At 39.2% G+C, this 18,189-nt stretch overlaps 3 protein-coding genes across 7 annotated transcripts in view; 2 read left to right on the top strand and 1 right to left on the bottom strand.

The window, feature by feature from the left end:
- LOC127354561 (extracellular serine/threonine protein kinase FAM20C-like) overlaps nt 1-869 on the top strand; it is a 33,267-nt gene extending 32,398 nt beyond the window's left edge. The window contains exon 12 of the mRNA XM_051384533.1: nt 47-869. Within this exon, the coding sequence (XP_051240493.1) occupies nt 47-320 (274 nt within the window). The 3' untranslated portion in view covers nt 321-869. The remainder of the gene's footprint in view (nt 1-46) is intronic.
- baiap2l2b (BAR/IMD domain containing adaptor protein 2 like 2b) lies at nt 377-11,514 on the top strand. The gene is given in 15 exon segments (XM_051384532.1): nt 377-2,487; nt 2,725-2,800; nt 3,831-3,917; nt 4,954-5,015; nt 5,700-5,771; nt 6,496-6,585; nt 6,789-6,920; nt 7,596-7,700; nt 8,129-8,231; nt 8,417-8,624; nt 8,959-9,024; nt 9,507-9,738; nt 9,740-9,853; nt 9,941-9,984; nt 10,410-11,514. Coding segments are annotated over 15 exon segments (1,521 nt in total). The 5' UTR covers nt 377-2,433; the 3' UTR covers nt 10,486-11,514.
- A 27-nt stretch (nt 11,515-11,541) lies between these two features.
- pvalb7 (parvalbumin 7) overlaps nt 11,542-18,189 on the bottom strand; it is a 36,060-nt gene continuing 29,412 nt past the window's right edge. Inside the window, exons 1-6 of one of the 5 annotated variants that reach the window (XM_051384548.1) lie at nt 17,385-17,493; nt 15,741-15,787; nt 13,740-13,808; nt 13,335-13,464; nt 13,100-13,209; nt 11,551-12,144 (exon numbers count right to left, since the gene is read on the bottom strand). In XM_051384548.1, coding sequence (XP_051240508.1) covers nt 12,119-12,144; nt 13,100-13,209; nt 13,335-13,464; nt 13,740-13,800 — 327 coding nt within the window. In that variant the 5' untranslated portion in view covers nt 13,801-13,808; nt 15,741-15,787; nt 17,385-17,493 and the 3' untranslated portion in view covers nt 11,551-12,118. Of the gene's footprint in view, nt 12,145-13,099; nt 13,210-13,334; nt 13,465-13,739; nt 13,809-15,740; nt 15,788-17,384; nt 17,550-18,189 lie in introns of those variants that run through there. The other 4 variants (XM_051384544.1, XM_051384547.1, XM_051384545.1 and 1 more) reach the window with 4 other exon arrangements.

Raw genomic sequence — 18,189 nt, forward strand, 5'->3', positions numbered from 1 at the left:
GTTCCTCTTTCTCTGCAACACTTCTGCCATTTTGCTCTTTCTCTAGAATCCGGCGCTCCACCTGGCTACGCCTGCGTCTACTGTCTCTGCCGCAGTATCGTCTTAGTGATGTCATGAGGGCCTCGCTCTCACATGATACCCTTCACAGGGTCGCTCCACTGCTGTCGGAGCCCCACCTCGCAGCTCTTGATCGGCGCTTAAAAACTGTGCTGGAGACTGTCAGTCGTTGCCAGGAAAGACCAAGTAAAGATGGTGGTGAAGGTGAGGTCATCTATGATGACACTGCCTACTTGAAAGACATGGTCACACCTGCTGGGTAGGAGAAGTGATATAATATATATATATATATATATATATATATATATATCACAGATATAATGTCATAGTTACAAGGACTTGTAACTAATGGTGTCTTTACAGTAAAACAGGTTGTGTAAACTAACAAAAAATCTGATAGACTATTAAAAAATGTTTAAAGGTTAAGAATCCTTTAAAAGGTTTATAAGCATTATTATTATTAGTAGATGGTGTATTTAAAAGTGATGACAACAAAATTGCTCCGTTACTCTGTTTAGTATTTTTTTGCATTCTGTGACAATAATAATTTTCCCAAAAACAGAATATTTAAGCATATTATTTAGTAGATTTTTGTTCTAATGCCAATGACAGTATGTACAGTGTAAAACATTACTTGTCCTTGTTTGCTTGATCTTTTTTTCCCGGTCTGTATTTCCCAATTATTTTTTTAATTAGTTTGAAAGATCCCCTCTAGACATGTACTACGGCATATATACAAATAGTCTGCTCGGTGATGTGACAATGATGTGTGTCTGAAAAAATATCATTTTCACATTAAAATCCTACATCTATACCTTCTACCTCATTATAAATACCAGAATCTATAAATATACAAATGTGGTTCATATCTAATAATACGTTTTACTGCTGGACACAAGATGTCTCCTTGTAAATTCTCATATTAGAATATGTTATGTTGTAAGTTTCCACATCAAGCTTGTATAAGTTGCACACCGGACCAGGGATGACTTCCAAAATATTTGTGATGTCACAAAACATACTTGTAGGCCCTGCAGCTTAACATCAGATTTTCTGTGACCACAGAGAAACTTTCAGTAGATGAATGTGAAAACATCCTTCTGTAAAACTCTGCAGTGAAGCTCAAACCTCCAACTCTAGGAAGAAAAACTTATTTTTGAGTGGAGGGGGACTTTAAATAACTTATTGACACTGACCATGGGAAGTGTGAAGTTGTGATTAATTCATCACAACAAATTCCCAAAAGAAGAAGGAGATGACTCATAAAAACAAACTGGCTGATAAATGCAAATTCAGAAGATGTTTTCCTTGCTTTTCATCGTGTCAGTGTGGTTTGTTGACACTAAAATACAACCTTGAACTTGATTTATACATTTAAAGGCGTCATATTCTGGCAACATCGTTGTTATTTAAATAATCCCAATTATCTTTTAGGATTTCTGCTACATAACAGACAATAAAACCAGCTTCAGGTGGAGCAGACGTGATTAAACTGCATTATCAAGCACAGACCACACAGAAGCACTCTCTAAATTCTGAATTGCACCTTCTGATTCTTTAATGTACATTTCAAGACCTGTCTTCAACTCACCCCACCTCTGTGTGACTGACAACTAGAGTTGATCTGGATTCAACATGTTGGTCTGTTGACGGGCAGAGAGGGTGATCCTTATATTATTTTCATGTGCTGGGTGTGTGAAAGGTGAACACTATATAGTTCATAGATATTTGATATGTGAGTCTTATGAAGCAGGTGTGTGATTGACTTTGAGCTATTTCTTCATCTTGTTTGAAGCATTCAGGAGCAAATGTTCCAAATAGTGTGCGGAGTAATGTATTTGTATCTAATTGTATTTGTACCTTTTTAAGGCAGTAGTTTGCTTGACCAAAGTCGAGGTCCTCCCTTAGGTGTGAGTCTACGTCACAGATAGTTGGGCAGCTGCTTGTCCTCCTTCTCCTTTCCTTTCAGGGCTTCAATCAATAATTTACCTGCCCCGGTCATATCGATGGCACCTACTCCCTTTTCTCTTCCCCTCACTCGCTTGCTCGTTCTTTCCACGAAAACTGTTGATGACAAGGGGGTAAAAGAGCTCATTAACAAATGACAGAAGAAGGGAGAGAGGGAGGAAAGCACTACCATTCTAACAGACAGGTGTTATCGGTCTTTGGAACAACAGGAACAGAGGAACAGTAGTGAAGGTGACTTTCACTGGCTTAAGCCGCTGATACACAAAGGACAAGAATCGCCTGAAGAAACTTCTTCAGAAGTTTGAATGGGAATACAGACTCTTTACCGAAGTTTGTTCTGTCTCTGACGTTCACCTTTTGAGCCTTTGTGTTTGTCTGAAGTTCATATTGTCTTTCAAATTGGTCACTATGTCGGGAGCCACCAGTGACCAGCTGCACAGATCAACTTTATCAGTCTATTTGGTGAGTCTTCTTGTTCTCTATGTTCAGTTTCTGTGTGGACACATGGGTTCTAATGTAGTATTTTAAATGTGAGGGACAACTATGATGTATTTTTAATAATCACCTGGCTGGAGTAACTTGAGTTGAGTATCCATCAGATTCCATATTCCAGTGTTATTTTGTGATAGCTGAAGTAACAACTGTTTCTTTTGGTGTGTTGGTTTGCATGTATTTCTCTTTGTGTGTGCGTTACTGCAGAATCTGATGGAGCACTTCAATCCTGGCCTCCAGAAGCTTGTTGCTCTAGGAAACAGCTATGTCAAAGCTTTCCAAGGTGAGTTAGTTTGTGATTGACTGTAGGGTATATGTGTGCATGTCTGTGTGCATGAATGTGTGTCTAATAGTTATGTGAATTATTTTAATTTACAATTTAAATGTTTAATTGTCAATTTCCGCACATAAATATGTTGTATTAAAGAATGGTGTCTTGAAATCCCATGTGGGATAAGCCATAAATGAAAACTAACTACCCACAATGTGTAAAATATAATACACAATCAAGTGGTAATTAGAGGACCCAATGCTCTAGGTGATGTGACTGGATTGTGTTGTTTTAGTTGCTTTCATGATAGCAAAGATGATGGAAGAGAATTCATGATAATTGAGATGCAGACGAAGGATACAAGGGGACCTTAAATGGAAGGTCAAAAACCTACTGTAACAAAATCCACAAAGAAGTCACAAAAATGTTTCTGTACTTCTTTATCACTTTAAAAAAAAGTTTATTTAGTGTTTGTGAACAAGCAAACCTTTTTCCTGAAGCTCAAAGTCACTGGGCTTGTGTGCGGCGTTGGCTTTTAGAGTCATACAGTAAAGTGATACATTGAGTCGTGAGCCAAAAGTAAGTTTATATTTCAGTACAGATGAAGCAGAACTTAAACCGCAGAACACGAGGTACAGTATCGATGTTCAAACAGAATCTTTTCCGCATCCGACTGCCTGTCTGACCTCACTGATCTTTACTGTCTGCATTTATCCAATCTTTATCGTGTGTTACGTTGGTAATTGGGTGAGCAGCATCTATCATTAATGCACCTCTCTGCCTGATAAAACAAGAACAGCCCATCAGTCACAGGGCAACAAGGCAGCGTGGTAAAACTATACCCACTGGATGGGGCTATTCCTAGACCAAAATCACATATCAAATGTCAGGACTGCAAGGCTTGTGTATTTAATGAATAAAGGCAGAATTGATTGACCCAATTAGGAGTAGTTTGACAGGCTGTGGTGTCATTTAAAGCCTAGGAGTGTATAATGTTTCTGAGAAGCTTTTATTTTATTGTGCATTGTTGTGTGTGCTACAGCCTTAGCTGTTTGCAGTGAGGCCTACTTCAGTGCTGTGGCTAAGATGGGTGACCAGGCTCTTCACACGCTTTCATCTCGCTCTCTTGGTAAGTGTGCGTGTGCGTTTGTATGTGTGATTGATTACTCAGTCTTTCCATTACAGGTTTCACCCTTAATTTATTGCATTCATTACAGACACCAAAGTGTCGAGATGGCTAAGTGCTCTATCAAGTTAATGTCAAGCCCGATCATACTGACGCATCCCAGATTTTAAAATACCATGCACACTCAGTAACCTTAAAATTACATCCTTCCACTGCTCTTCCTCATCCTCTCATGTATACGTCTCTGTGTGTGCTCATGAATGTGTATTTGTGTGTGTGTACGTACCCAGTCTTCCGTGCATGCATGAGTGCATATTTTCCACAAGCTTCACTTTCACTCCGTCCCAGGGGACGTGTGATAGCATTATGCTAACACATCACCATTGAGAGTGAGTAGGCTCATACATTAGTGCTAGCACAGCATGACACACATGCTTCTGCTAGATTGGCTAACTGAGAAGGTCAGGGAGCCACAGCGTGACCAGGGGCCATATTGAGTGACAACCTCTAAATTATAGATGGGGACAGTCTTTCAGCTGCACTCAATTCATTAGCTCAACTACAGTCCATGACAATAGACAAGACCAGAGGCACGCATAATACAAAGGGCTTGGCTAACTTTCCACCATCATAGCAGTCCAGCAGGTTAGATCAAAAGAATCCCTAAATGACTTGAGTGGTGTTGAATTGTGTTAAATTCATATATCAAATTACTGACATTCCTTCAAATTATTGTACCTCTCTTTTTGTAATGGGCATAAATTCCCACAAGTAGTAATATGGTAGGTCTAAGTGTCACCAGATCTTTTGAATTCTAGAGATTTCACTTGAAATGGCTATTTAATATAATAATATACTGTATAACACATCCAAATATAACAATATAATATGTAACATTTAGAAACAGTTCAGATCTCCTAAAGCATCATAGATGTTTTTGATATTTTAAATTGTGGCAGCAGGTTCTTCATGTGTAAGCTGATCTGGTCCGGTGTTAGTCACTTAAGTCACTGATTGACCCAAGTCTTGTTTTAAACAGGGGATGTCCTGATCCAAATATCAGAAACACAGAGGAGACTCACAGCAGAGATGGAGGGAGTGGTCAGTATAAGATTCAACAGTCTGGTTACATTTTAGAATTTAAGCGTCTTGAACAGTTTTATGTCTAAAATGTTTTCATTTGTTTGTAATTATACATGGTGGGGATCAGATTATATTTGAATAAATATTAAACATGTAGCAATGTCATACAGCACACATTGTTGTGCTGATTATGCTAAACTGTACAACGATGGAATTAAACATGTAATTAAAAAGAATACAGACGGAAATACCCTTGGTAGCATTTCACCCAGAGATTATTTCAATTCTCTCATCTAACTCTAAATAAAGACAGCGAAATAACATATTCCCAAAATGTTTGAATCTGTTGTTAATTAAGAAATTTGTGAAGGATGCTGAGAGACTCATTTTTGACTCGTTACAAACAGGTGGACTAAAGCTGAGCTTTACAGAAGTCTTTTGGGAGATGTGTTCCTGCTTGCATTTCAATGCTTGTTTAAAATTCGAAGTACCACTCGAACCCTTGCACTTGATTTCAGCGGCTTTCAGTGATGTGAATAAGCAAAACGTGGCCTCTGATTAAAAAGTTGGCCTGGAGCACATTTGCATATAGATGTAGTCAAACAAAACAACCTGATATTGAAAAATACTGTTTGAACAAGGGGACAGTTTCCATAATGACTTGGTTACACCACAGGGACATTGTTTTTCTCTCTGCTACAGTTTCGATGGTTCCAGATAGAGGTGTTGCAAGCCATGGAGAAGAATGTCAAGTTGGATGAGGAGTACATTGATGTGAGTTTACAGAGGGGAGAAGCATCTGTTATTCCTTCTGGGGACTGGGTTGAGTTGATTAAAATGTTGGGGAACTTAATGGGCTATTTAGGTTAGGAGTATGGTTTATGGTACCAGGCAGATATTGTGTTATGTATGTTGTTTTATGTATTATATGTACTCAGTGGAAGGTCTGCATAAATTTACTATTACAATTGTATGTATATTCTTCATTCTCTAAATAAAAATATTTAAAGTTAATGATTTAATAGAAAGAGAATATCAGTAAGATATTCATGAGTACATTTTGCAAATACATGTTTAGTGGTATTACTAAATTTTAATACTATGGCTTATTATATTTTGTGGCTCAACATATGAAGCTACTGATGTGTATTTACCTGTTGTTGTGGACAGCTTTGCAAGAATGACTCTCATATATCTGGTCATTTTAGCATTCAGTCCACATCTGCAGAATAGTCACAATACCAGACATTGATTTAGATACAGAACCACCTATAATCCAAATAATGCAAATCTGCTCATTTGAAACTTTCTGAGCAGGTCCAATTCCCATCTGAGTCTGAATTCTTCAGTATGGGGAAGCCAGTGCAGACAAGATTAAGTTGGGAAGTGTTGATGAAGTGATATGTCTGTAGAAAATGTGTGCATGTAAACAAATTCAGGACAAGTTTTCATCATCACATCAGAGCTTCTTAAATCAAACTTATTTCCTGTGCTGCAGGGTAGTCGCAGAGTGTATGAGCTGGAAGTGAGGAACCAGGCAGAGGTTTTGGAGAAGCAGCTCAGACGAGGAGCCTACAGAGACTCTCTGGTAGTTACACACATAAACACTACGCAGGTTCACACACTCACTTCTCACACATAGTCCAGTAGCAAGAATTGTACCTGAACCTGAACCTGTACCACTGTATATGTGCCATTTCTTATATGTGTATGTGTGAATGCTTCGGTGTGTGTGTGTGTGTGTGTGTGTGTGTGTGTGTGTGTGTGTGTGTGTGTGTGTGTGTGTTTTAGGAGAACAGTGAGTACATGCTGTACCTGAGGCAGAGTCAGCAAGAGATCCTGAAGGAGGAGGAGAGGAGGTATCGCTTCTTGGCAGAGAAACACTGTGGCCTCACTCAGTCACTGCTCTTCCTTATAAACAAGGTATACACACACACACACACACACACACACACACACACACCAGCATGGGTTAGCTAAAGCAACCTGCCTCCTCCTGTGGCATGTCTTAAAAATGAAATGAGCAGCTTAGTGAGCTCGCTTTGGGTCTAACCAAGGCTTTTTGGTCTTTTGAAGCTGGTTCAGTTTAAAATGGTTACCTGTGTTGCAAGGCTAATATGCACCAGAGGAGGCTAAGTTTAGGCCAATTGATCAAAAAGTAAGCAGACATTTACTTACTGCAAACTAATGAGCAAAATTTAAATAAAAAATGCACTACAAATGTCTGCCCTTTGGTTAATACACATTCCCTGTAGTATAGATTAGAATAAAATGAGAATTCATCTCAGATACAGGTGTTGGAAAGTATTACTCTGTCAATTAGAAATAATGGTATTACAAATTTAACTTCCTTTTCCGGATATGCATACTGTGAATAAACAGTAATTTTTTATAACAGTTAAAGGTTGTCTTTATACCACCATGGCCCAAACATTCGACTGCACTGCATTTTTATTCCACCCATGTGATAGCACCTATCTGATTTAATTCACGTCTCAGTGTACATCATCTCATTTACTGAAACGTTTCTGTTAATTTTGTTGCTGCCTGATCAGGTTGAGATTTAATGAGGTGCTCACCTCTCTCATCTGTTTTCAGACTGGTGCGTCTTTCCAGCAAAAGGCAGATGGATGGAAGGAGAAAGTGAATGACACCAGAGGGTCCAGACCTCGAACTCCCACCCATTTGGACCAAGAGGCACAGGTACCAACTTGTTACGCTGTTTAGTCTATTATTTCGACCCAATGTGAACATTATACTCAGTCAAATAGTGTTTTAAGAACCAGAAAACCTGTAGAGAAGCTGTACTTGCGTGGGATGCTGCACCAGTGTCTGTATATACCCTCAGTGACATGATGTATGGAAAACTGCCCACCCTGTGCTGTGTTGAAATGACCATAAATAATTATGATTTACTGTGAAAAAGTTTAAACATATAATATACATTTTTACTGGGATTTACATGTGAAGTACACCAGTATTTTAGCATGACGTCATTATATAGACTGACTTTCTCTCAGCAGCCCCAACTCTGACTGACTTCCATCGTTAAACCTTACTAGATTTTTATTTTAAAAATAAATTGACAGGACGCAGCAGTTCATTTACCTGTGTATATTGTTTCTGACCAGCTGCGAGGCTCAGTGAGCTCCCTGCTGCAGACAGTAGCCAGAGATGAAGACATGTCTTGGGCCAGGAGGGAGCAGCAGGCACTGGGCAGAGTGCCCTCTAGAGGTAGGAGGAGGACTGTACTTTGTGAAGGCTATGATTGTTGTAAATTGATGTGACTGTATTTTGACAACCCTTGAAGCAAAACAAGATCAGCAGTATTTGCCTCTGCAGCATAAGCTCTGAACATCGGCAGTGTAAATGACCATACGCTTTACACTTTCTGTTCTTCCTCCACTTGCCCACTCCAGCGCCGTCTCCCCTCCCCAGCCGCTCTCGCTCCAGCTCAGTCGGTGAATCTCTGGGTCTGGGTGGTGGGAGAGCCATGAGAGCCCTGGTGTCTCACCCGTCCTCATCCAACCCAAAGCTTCTACCTTTCAACAGGGGAGAGACTGTCACAGTACTGGTCCAGGAACCGCGCAACGGCTGGCTGTATGGACGCACTGACAGCAGCATGCGGTGGGTAGCTGAGATAGAAGGCATATTATGCATGCAGGTGCAGGAGCCATAGGTTAATGCTTTCTAAGTGTTTTTACATAGGAATAAAATTATCTGTGAAATCCCATTGTCATAATTGAGCTAAAAGAAACAAAAATAACTAAATATTCTGTAACAGCTGACATTCGTAAACACTTTACACTTGTACATGTATTTCAAGTCTGAAAAATACAGTGTATATTGTCTGACAGAATGTTTTATAGTATATACTTCTTGTTCAAGGACAAGAAGATTTATGGAGTTTGAGTTGTTTTGTTAACTGTTTCTTTATGTCTAACTCTATTATCTCCTTTAGTCAGGGCTGGTTCCCTGCTGCTTATGTGGCCCCTGTTGAGGACTTCTCCAACACTTTAGCAACAAGGTAGGAATTACTGTCAGTCTGAGCAGCAGATTTCAGCAAACCCATTTTAGATGTTGGAAACAATCCATTTCTGTAGGGTGACAGATTACAGTTTGACCTAGAATTTAGAGAGATCCTCACCTGGAACTGGACTTACTCCCAGACAGTGGCCAGCATACAACCTGCTGAAGTGTCCTTGAGCAAGAGGCTGAATGCCTCACCTTTTTAGGACCTCTGTTCCTTGTTCTGTTCTTTTTTCAGATCATAAACTTTAGCCTGACACTGAACTCAAAGAAAAAAGATTGTAATGTCTAATATCTAATACCTAACACCTAAATGCATATTTAGATTGCTGAAAAATATAGGCTTGCGGAGCATACCCAGCCCAGAAGTGGGAAATTAGGCTTTATTTTTGTATTATCTGTTTATTACCAAAATATTCCAGGTCACTGCCCTGCTATGAATAACTAAAAGTTCCTACATATGCACCTTTGACCCCTCAGTGGTGGCTCTCTAAGACGCCACAGCATGAACAATCTGCTGGATCCCACTGACACCTACACTGACCAATCAGAGAGCAAGAACTATGGAGATGTCCCACCTCCAGCCACACCCAACCGCAGAGCCTCTGTAGACTTCCGGCCAATCTCTCCTCTCCCTGAGAAGAAGCTTGAGCCATCCGTGGAGACAAAGCCCGGTCAAACGAAAACCTACAACGAACAGCCACCCCCACCTCCTCCCCCCACCGCCGCCTCCTCCCCCGAATCAGAATCTTAGAAGGGGCTCTGCAGATTTTCGATCAATCTCTCCCCTCCCCGACAGGAAGGGCGAATCAGCATCTGATGTCCAGGTACTAGAGGTTTTTTTTCTTCTGTTCCATTTACACTAATCATACATCATTTGTTTTGATTGATCATATTGGCTTCTCTTTTCTTAGGCATTATCACCCCATGGACCACCTGAAAACCCACTGTTTCCCAGGTAATTTTTGGTGTGTATGAGCTCACAGAAAAGAAACATTTGTATTTCCTGAACTCTGGACCCTGATGAATTCCAGTACCCTTTAGATTTTATGTTTATAGTGCAGGTATATATATTTTGTAGATCTACATTCGTTTTGTGGTTGCATTTTTTACTCAATTTTCACTTCATTAACATTTTGTACTGCAGACTAAGGCTTAAATCCAGAAGAAAAAATATCATCAGTATCAAAAACAGACCTGGGCTGAACCTGAATTCCAGTCACAATTGTTTAAACCAATAATGGTCAAACCTCTTACTGGCGTCTGGTGTTAGTTTCCTAACCTGGAGTGTGTGCATGTGCGTATGTGGTTCATTTGTGTGGGAAGAAAGCAGTTGAGCGTGTGAGGCATTGTGTTACATTTTTTGTCATCCTCTTGTTTCAGAGGCACAAATCCATTCGCCACTGTAAAGCTTCGCCCCACGACGACCAATGACAGATCTGCTCCTCGGATGCTCTGATCCATCGGCACTCGTGCAGGCGGATTTTGTAACCAAGGTTGCCAGATCGGGTTGTGGGGGCAGGATATACATTTTTGTTTCAGGAGAATGTAATGACATCTCTGAAATGTGATGGCTTTTAGCCAGAAGGGAAGAGGAAGGTTTGGTGGGTTTTTTTTGTACAGTGTTAGATAAGGTGAAGTATTTATTGTACCAAAAGCAAAAGTGACACTAAAGCAAATCTCAATAATTTAATATCAAAACCATAAACTTTTAAAATAGTTGTTTTATCAACTCTTTGTACAGTATTTACGTTTTATATAGATAGATCTGTTTGTTTCTTGTAGTACAAATATTAAAGGAATAGTGACACATTTTGGGAACTATGCTTACTCACTTTGTTGCTGAGAATTAGATCAATACCACTCACTTCCAATCAGCCTGTAGCTAGTTAGCTTAGCAAAAAGACTGAAAACACAGGTAAACACCTAGCCTCGGTCGAGCCCAGAGGTAACAAAATCCACTTACCAGCACATTTTTTTGAAACAGCTAGTTTCTTGGTTCCAACCTTATTGATAAGCTCAGCTACCTGGGTGCTTTCTCCACTAACATATTTAGTGTACAGACACAAGAGTGGTATTGGTCCTCTCATCTAAATCTAAATAAGCAAGATGAATATAACTGCATTCCCAAAATGTTGTACTATTTCTTTAAGCTGATAGTAATATGCTTATTTTTTTGCTCAAGCTGTTATGTGTCTTGCTCTCATTCTATGCTAATTTTATAAGCAAACAGATGTGATTTAACAGAACATAAAATGAAATCCTTTCAAATCTGACTTGGGCCACATTTGATCCTAAATACACTACGATACATATTGGATCACTCACATGCCATTAAGGCCACGGATTCTCACCTAGTGATTGTACATTTGTAATCCTCTTCACCTCCTGTGACATGTTTTGCAATGTTCGGTGCGTTATGTTTTGTGAGTTTAATGTTTTGTGTCCGCTGTGAGTAACAATAAGTAAAGAGACAGTTATTACTCAAGTTTTTTTTTATTATCATTTCTTACTTAGATCATTTCTCTCTTCACAGCTCTCCTTATATATCATTTTATTTACTACATCATCAGATCGGAGGCAGGGAGTGAGGAGGAGGAGGAGGAGGAGATAGAGGAGAGGAGGTGAGGTGAAGGAAGGTGGATGAGGAAGAGGAGTGGGAGGAAAGTGCACTGATATGTGAACATCTAGAAGTAAAACCAATCAGACAAAATGCACAACCTGAAATACACAGAGAAAGGAAAAATAAGGTTTAAGAAGTCTTTATAACATCTACACCATCTACAGCACTAGAACCACCTGTTTTGAGACCACAAACTATCTTCATGAAATCATTAAGAATGATCCAGAAACCCATTCAGCATGTGTGATTAAATATATAAAAAATGAAAAATTAAACTGATGCCTGTATGTTCCTCCTCATGGTAACTCCCTGTTGGCCTGCTTCTGTAGTGTTGTGTAGAGAGCAGGCCTGGTCTGACTCCATGTGTGGGGTCCGGAGGAGGGTGAGAGGAGTTTGAAGGTGGCAGTTACAAAATATGAATGCAGGGACGAAGAGGAGGAGGAAGAAGAAGGGGGTGTTCAGCTATCTCCTACTCATGCACCAAGGTCTCAAACTCTGTAAAGGAAAAAGAAAAACATTTGCACAAATAATGAGACAAGCTCTACTGACCTATAGCTTAAAGGGTAACGATTGTCAAATCCAATGAAAAGACCAACAATGGATTGATTCTACTAACAAGTATTGTCTGTGGTCATATTCCTCTGTGCCATAGAGCTTCATTATTGCCTAAAAACGATTTAAAACTAATCAATATGTCACACACAATATGCACTGGGTGACAGAATCCACCACACACACAAAATAGTTCATTTTAAAGTCAATTCCACGTTCACCATCTTGCTGCCTTAAATACTAAAGTGCCAAATGTGTATTAATCTTTTGTCTAAAACTAGTCCTGAACAAATGCACTGATTACTGCAGTATGAAAACTACAGTGCCTTTTCTAAAGATTCATATTAAGCACAAACAAATATGCTTGAAGTTGAGAAATACAGTTGGTTTTGGTCTTTTCAGGGAATTTACAGATTATGCTAATTTATCATCTAAAACAAGAATAGGTGCATATATGTAGCCTAAATCTTAAATACTAAACATCCTGTGAACACCTAAACCAGACCAGAAGAGCTGATTTTGCCAACATGTTGGCAACTGGTCAATAAATATAATTTTTTTAAATCAAATAATTATTGGCACATTCATTTTCAAACATAAACAAATGTGCCAGCTTTTATTTTAAGGTTAACATTCGTCCCAGCTTCAGACTGTTGAAATTTCATGGTTTTAAATTGTCTTAGCTCTTTGGAGTCCGTATTGGCTGCTACCAAATGCTGTTTGTGTGAAAAATCCAACGGATAGCTCCTAAAATCCCGGTCGGATTTTTCACTGAGGCAGTGTGTGTACAGCTACAGTAAGCAATATTTAGCCTATATGACAACCTGTACACATCCCACCCTCTACTCTTCTTTAAAAAAGCTTTGTTATTCTTTACAGTGTTCCTCTGTTCTCTCACCATCAATGCCGATCTTGCCGTCTCCATCTTTGTCTGCGGCTGTGAGGAATGCTTTTGTCTCAGCGTCAGTCAGGTCTCTGCCCTCCTTGGAAAAGCCCTTCAGTACAAACCTGAGGAAAGTGCAGGGTGTTGCAGAGAAGGATCACTGTAGGACAGCGTTTATTAACACATGACAGTGTGTAGGACATAGAGCATAGAGCCCTTTTGTGGTTTTGTATCTGTGTGAGTTCCTCACTTGAGCTCTTCTTCCTCTATGAAGCCGCTACCGTCCACATCCAGAACCTGGAAGACCTTCTTGACGTTTTCAGCTGACATGGCCTTCATTCCAACCATTTCAAAGAACTTTTTAGGGTCGAATGTTTCTGCTACAAAAGGTAAGACAGAAGGTACAAACGGAACCATGAAAAACAACTCTACTAACAACTCTACTCTTCTGTTAGGCAGAAATGTTTTGGAAATTACGAAGCAGCTTAAAAGGCACAAAGAATTCTATCAGAGCTACATTAGTAGCACACATATAGAGCATGATAGAGTAGTTTACTACACACTTGTTTTAAAAGATAAAAATGTGATCCAAGGCTAACTTCTGTAACTTTTTAAGATTGTTTCTGCTGAAAATACTATGTCCAACCACTGTTACCTGCAAAGGCATCAAGAGCTTTCTTGATCTCCTCAGCTTTCAACAGATCTGTCATCGCCATTTCGTCAGCTGGAGAGAAGGATAGAGAGCAACAGACATAGAGGACATAAAAGGTACAAAGTGAGGAATGAAAGGAGAGTATTTCAAAGAGTTGAGTGCAGACAACAGCTGAAATGGAAGCACGAGAGTGCAAGATTTGGTACAAAAGCTAAAAGCCTAATTTAAACTGTTCACATTAACTCTGCATGTATCTGTGAATGTATTGGTTGTTAGTAAATGAACTAAAGGTCTGGCCTAGAGATATTTAGGGACAAGAAGATAGAAAATGAATATACTCTATATATACTGTTGGTTGGGATTGACACAAACATAAGCAAAGAGAATTTTAACCCTGGTTGACCTGGTAGAATTACATTTAGGCATTCAAAGGAAGCACTCAGTGATACTTGACACAACAGGAGATTATCCAAGGCCGTAGTTCAGAATATAAGACATGGGCATTAATACAGTCTGGCATACACTGAGGGGACACAAATACATACAGTGCAGCCGAGTATACACACACAACCAATTTATCTAACCATTCATTTTATATGCATACTGTACAGCACACACACACACACACACACACACACACACACACACACACACACACACACACACACAGGCTCACAAATAATTAGCTACATTCATGTTCTATATTCTTCTAAAACTCATCCCTATGCATCCCTCTATTGGACATATACAGCATCTTTATACATCAAAACACTTGTTACTGGTCTTTGCTTCCAGCTGGCTATACCTATGCCATAATAAACTTTGCAATGTTAAGACATGGAACATTAGAGAGAAGACCAACATGTAAAACAATAACATCACGTGCACATGGATGCCATCAAATGTACATGTAAAGCCAAACAAATTATAGCACTATGCAAACTGTGAGGCACTTAATGAGAATGTCAAATGCCTCATAAAATATCCAGTATCAAATTCCCTCAAATATGTTTGGATTCAAACATGGTCACAATATAAATACAAATTTTGACTGAGTATACAATTTTTAACACCTAGTTTAACTTGTGTCTCTGTAGATGTTTTCCTGATTTTATCCTATAAAGATTCTATTCCCTTTAATCCTGTTCCAAATTTGCCAACACTTACATGCATGTCAACATAGTATTGTAAGTATACTCCATGACAATTACACAGTGTATTACAAATAACACAAGATTTAAACCCCTAACCTTTCCAGTGTCTGTGTGCACAATGAAAAACTGGGCTATGTATGCAATATGAATGTAAAGCTGGACGTTGCTGAAAAAGTAAGGCAATGGATCTCCTAAGTCGAGTTTCTCAAAAGGTTAAACAAATGTGAATATGTCCCTCAGTTGTAGTACCCTGTAGATATCAATAGGTGTCAGTACTGAGCTGAAGGCTCTCAGGGTTCTTGTTTATATGTTTGGGGTGCTGGGAGCTGAAATGTTGAGCTGTCAAGACAGATGTTTGATTAATGTGTTCGTGCCTATAAGAGAACTGAGCTCCCTTGTGTATGTTGTCTTTGTGGGAGTGTGTGTGTCTGTGTATGTGTTTCTTATGACACATAGTGACTTGGTGAAGGTATGAGACTCAGAGAGCCCCAGTGGAGTAGTTTTGATATTTCCTCTGCAGGTTGCACTGTCTTGACCCCAAAAAATATTTACCCTCACTGACCAAAGGACAGAGAGAACTGAGATACATAGCCATCCTCTTCATTTCTACCACTTCTCAACTTTCTCTCCACCTGTTATGTGTCTAAATATTTTGGCAGCAAAAGCCAATTAGCAAGCTTCTATTTGTGGTTTTTGAGATGTCTTGAGATGGACAAACTTTTTTTTTTTTTTTTTTCCCATCAGTGAGATAATGTATTACAAATAGAAAAGCCTTGTTGTCTCAGGTTATCATCTTTTGGTATGTTTAAGTTTGGACCCTAATTTTATCTTCAATCCATCAACAACAAACCTTCACTGACGGTTCTGGTCTGTCAAGTTGATCTGCATCTTGATATCCTGTCAGTGATGTTAGCATAGAAGTAAAAACTCACAGACATCATGACATATGCATCCCATTCACAGGTTCTTTCACAATAGCTTTGACTTTGATGTGTGCAGATGATAGCTGTGGTAAAGAAAACTGTAATCAAAAGGTCAAAGCCTCTGTTTGAAACAAACGGGTCCTACGTGCCCTTGAGCCCTTCCCTTTTCCTCAGTAGCTTTAAATGAGAAAAACTGCAGACACAGTGACTGCTATCTGTCCAGTAGAGAACAAATATGACCACTGTTATGGATAAGTGAGGTTCTATTTTAGGGCCGTACCATGTCTGTTCATCCAATGACTTTTACTCGAGTGTGAATGTTCTTGCCTGAGAGTGTGCTAGAAATAAACAATAGAAATCACACTTAAACTTTCGGTTCTACGTTTGCAATCAATGTTTTCCAGAGGGAGGCGGAAGTTTAATAATTTGAACAGCAGGCCAACATTGTCTGAAAACTCAAGAAAGCTACATCAGCCTACAGCACAAAAGATCTCCTCAAGTTAAAGATTGAAACTCTGGTGAAAACACTGTCAGAAGGAGTAGCAAGTGTTTTATTTATAAAGTATATTTAATTAAAACTGGCAGTCTGATGGAGCATCCTTTTGAACAAGGGCTCAGTCAAAACAATGCAACGACAATGAAAAACATCTAGAATATGCGTTACTATTACTTACTGTACTTAACGTCATAGCTACCATGCCATGGCACTGTGCATGAACACCTGTTCGTGGTGACTCATGAGCCAAGAAAACAACCATTAGACCAACACCTGCTCCTGACATTAGCTTTTATTTCATACAGGCTACTGCAGAGACGATAAATAAAAAAGGAAACAACACATGGCAGCGCGAAGGAGACGTAACAAGCTTTTTAGAAAAATAATTCCCAATACCAAATTCCAGAAAGAGAAAAAAACATCCCTGTGTTTTAAGGGACTATGGGCTGGGTTATTTTAAAAAAGAAGTGATGCACACAGAAGGGTGGAACGAACTGATGCCACATTCATCTTGATGCTACATGTATGTGGGTTGTGATTGCTGGTGTAGACCCTAATTTCTACATTTCTTTAAGATTAAGTTTATTGGGAATAAGAGAATGTATTGTATTGAATGGCACTCCAATATTTCGTGATGTTGTGACATTATATCATGTCTTTTTTCACTAATATACATGTAATGATATATGCATCTGTATTTTTATGGATTTCACCATAGTGCATTAAATTCAGGTCAGGCCTAATTAACTGGCTGAATTAACATTCATGATGCCTCTGATGGATTCAAAACACAATCCTGCTATAAAGCTACAAAATAGTTTATTATTGTGTTTCACTCTGACTTAATAATTCATACAACTAGCAACGCTATTTAATTTAACTGCAGCATATCTGCTTGTCACAGATAACCCCAGCAATCACTGTGTTTCATTTTTCTGTTCACAATAGCCTAGAGCTCATTCACTCATGTCACTCATGACCAAAGCACCTGAAGGATATCTGATTTCTATTGTGTTTTTTTTTTTTCAAATAACTATTCTGTGCTAAAACATTTAATATTTATTTTCTGTCTTACCTGAATGAAGGGGTGGATGAGTTTACCTGAGAGGAGAGAAAGAGGGCAAGAGGGAAGGTGATGGAGAGAGAATGGAGTAGAGAGAAGGGTTGGAGATGGAGGTAAGATGAGCAAGTTGGGGGAGGGAGGAGACAATAAGACTTTTATAGCTGCCTCCAAACACATACACACTTACACCATATACCCCCACTCACGCACCACATCCCCACCTCTCAGTATTCTCTCTATTTTGAGAAAGGTGGGGTGGTTGTCAAGACATGACACACACACCGTTGGCCCTGGAGTGCGATCACTTTCTACGCAGCACTAACGAATCACACGCTGGCCTATTAATAATACCACTTTATCTGACTGCCCTCAGACCTTATCTCCTCCCTGTGAGACCCTGTTCCTCTTTTGTTTCTGAACACATCTATCTTTTTTTTCTCTTATCTTCTTTGATTTATCGGTTTCATGTTCAGAAGCCTCTATCTTCTCACTGTTACAACTGCCACTATTTTGTCATTGAAATTGCAGTCTGACAATGCTGTGCTGTTGTTGCAGTTTTATTTCAGGGCTTTTTCTTTCCAATTATAAAGTGTATAATAATAATAATTTACACTTGTACCCCTAATGTCATATACATACTATAAAAACCGCCTGTATATGAGAGGCTAAATGCTTGTACAAAGAGAGTTATGGTTGTGGTGAGAGTTATCGCTCGACTCTGAAATTTCTCTGAGCCATCCAAATTGTTTTAGCGTTTTTCAGCTCATTGATTTCAGCAACAAAGCTCTACCTTACCATACCTGCTCAGCACGAAACA

The sequence above is a fragment of the Dicentrarchus labrax genome, unplaced genomic scaffold, assembly GCF_905237075.1.
Source record: "Dicentrarchus labrax unplaced genomic scaffold, dlabrax2021, whole genome shotgun sequence".
NCBI classification, from domain to species: domain Eukaryota; kingdom Metazoa; phylum Chordata; class Actinopteri; family Moronidae; genus Dicentrarchus; species Dicentrarchus labrax.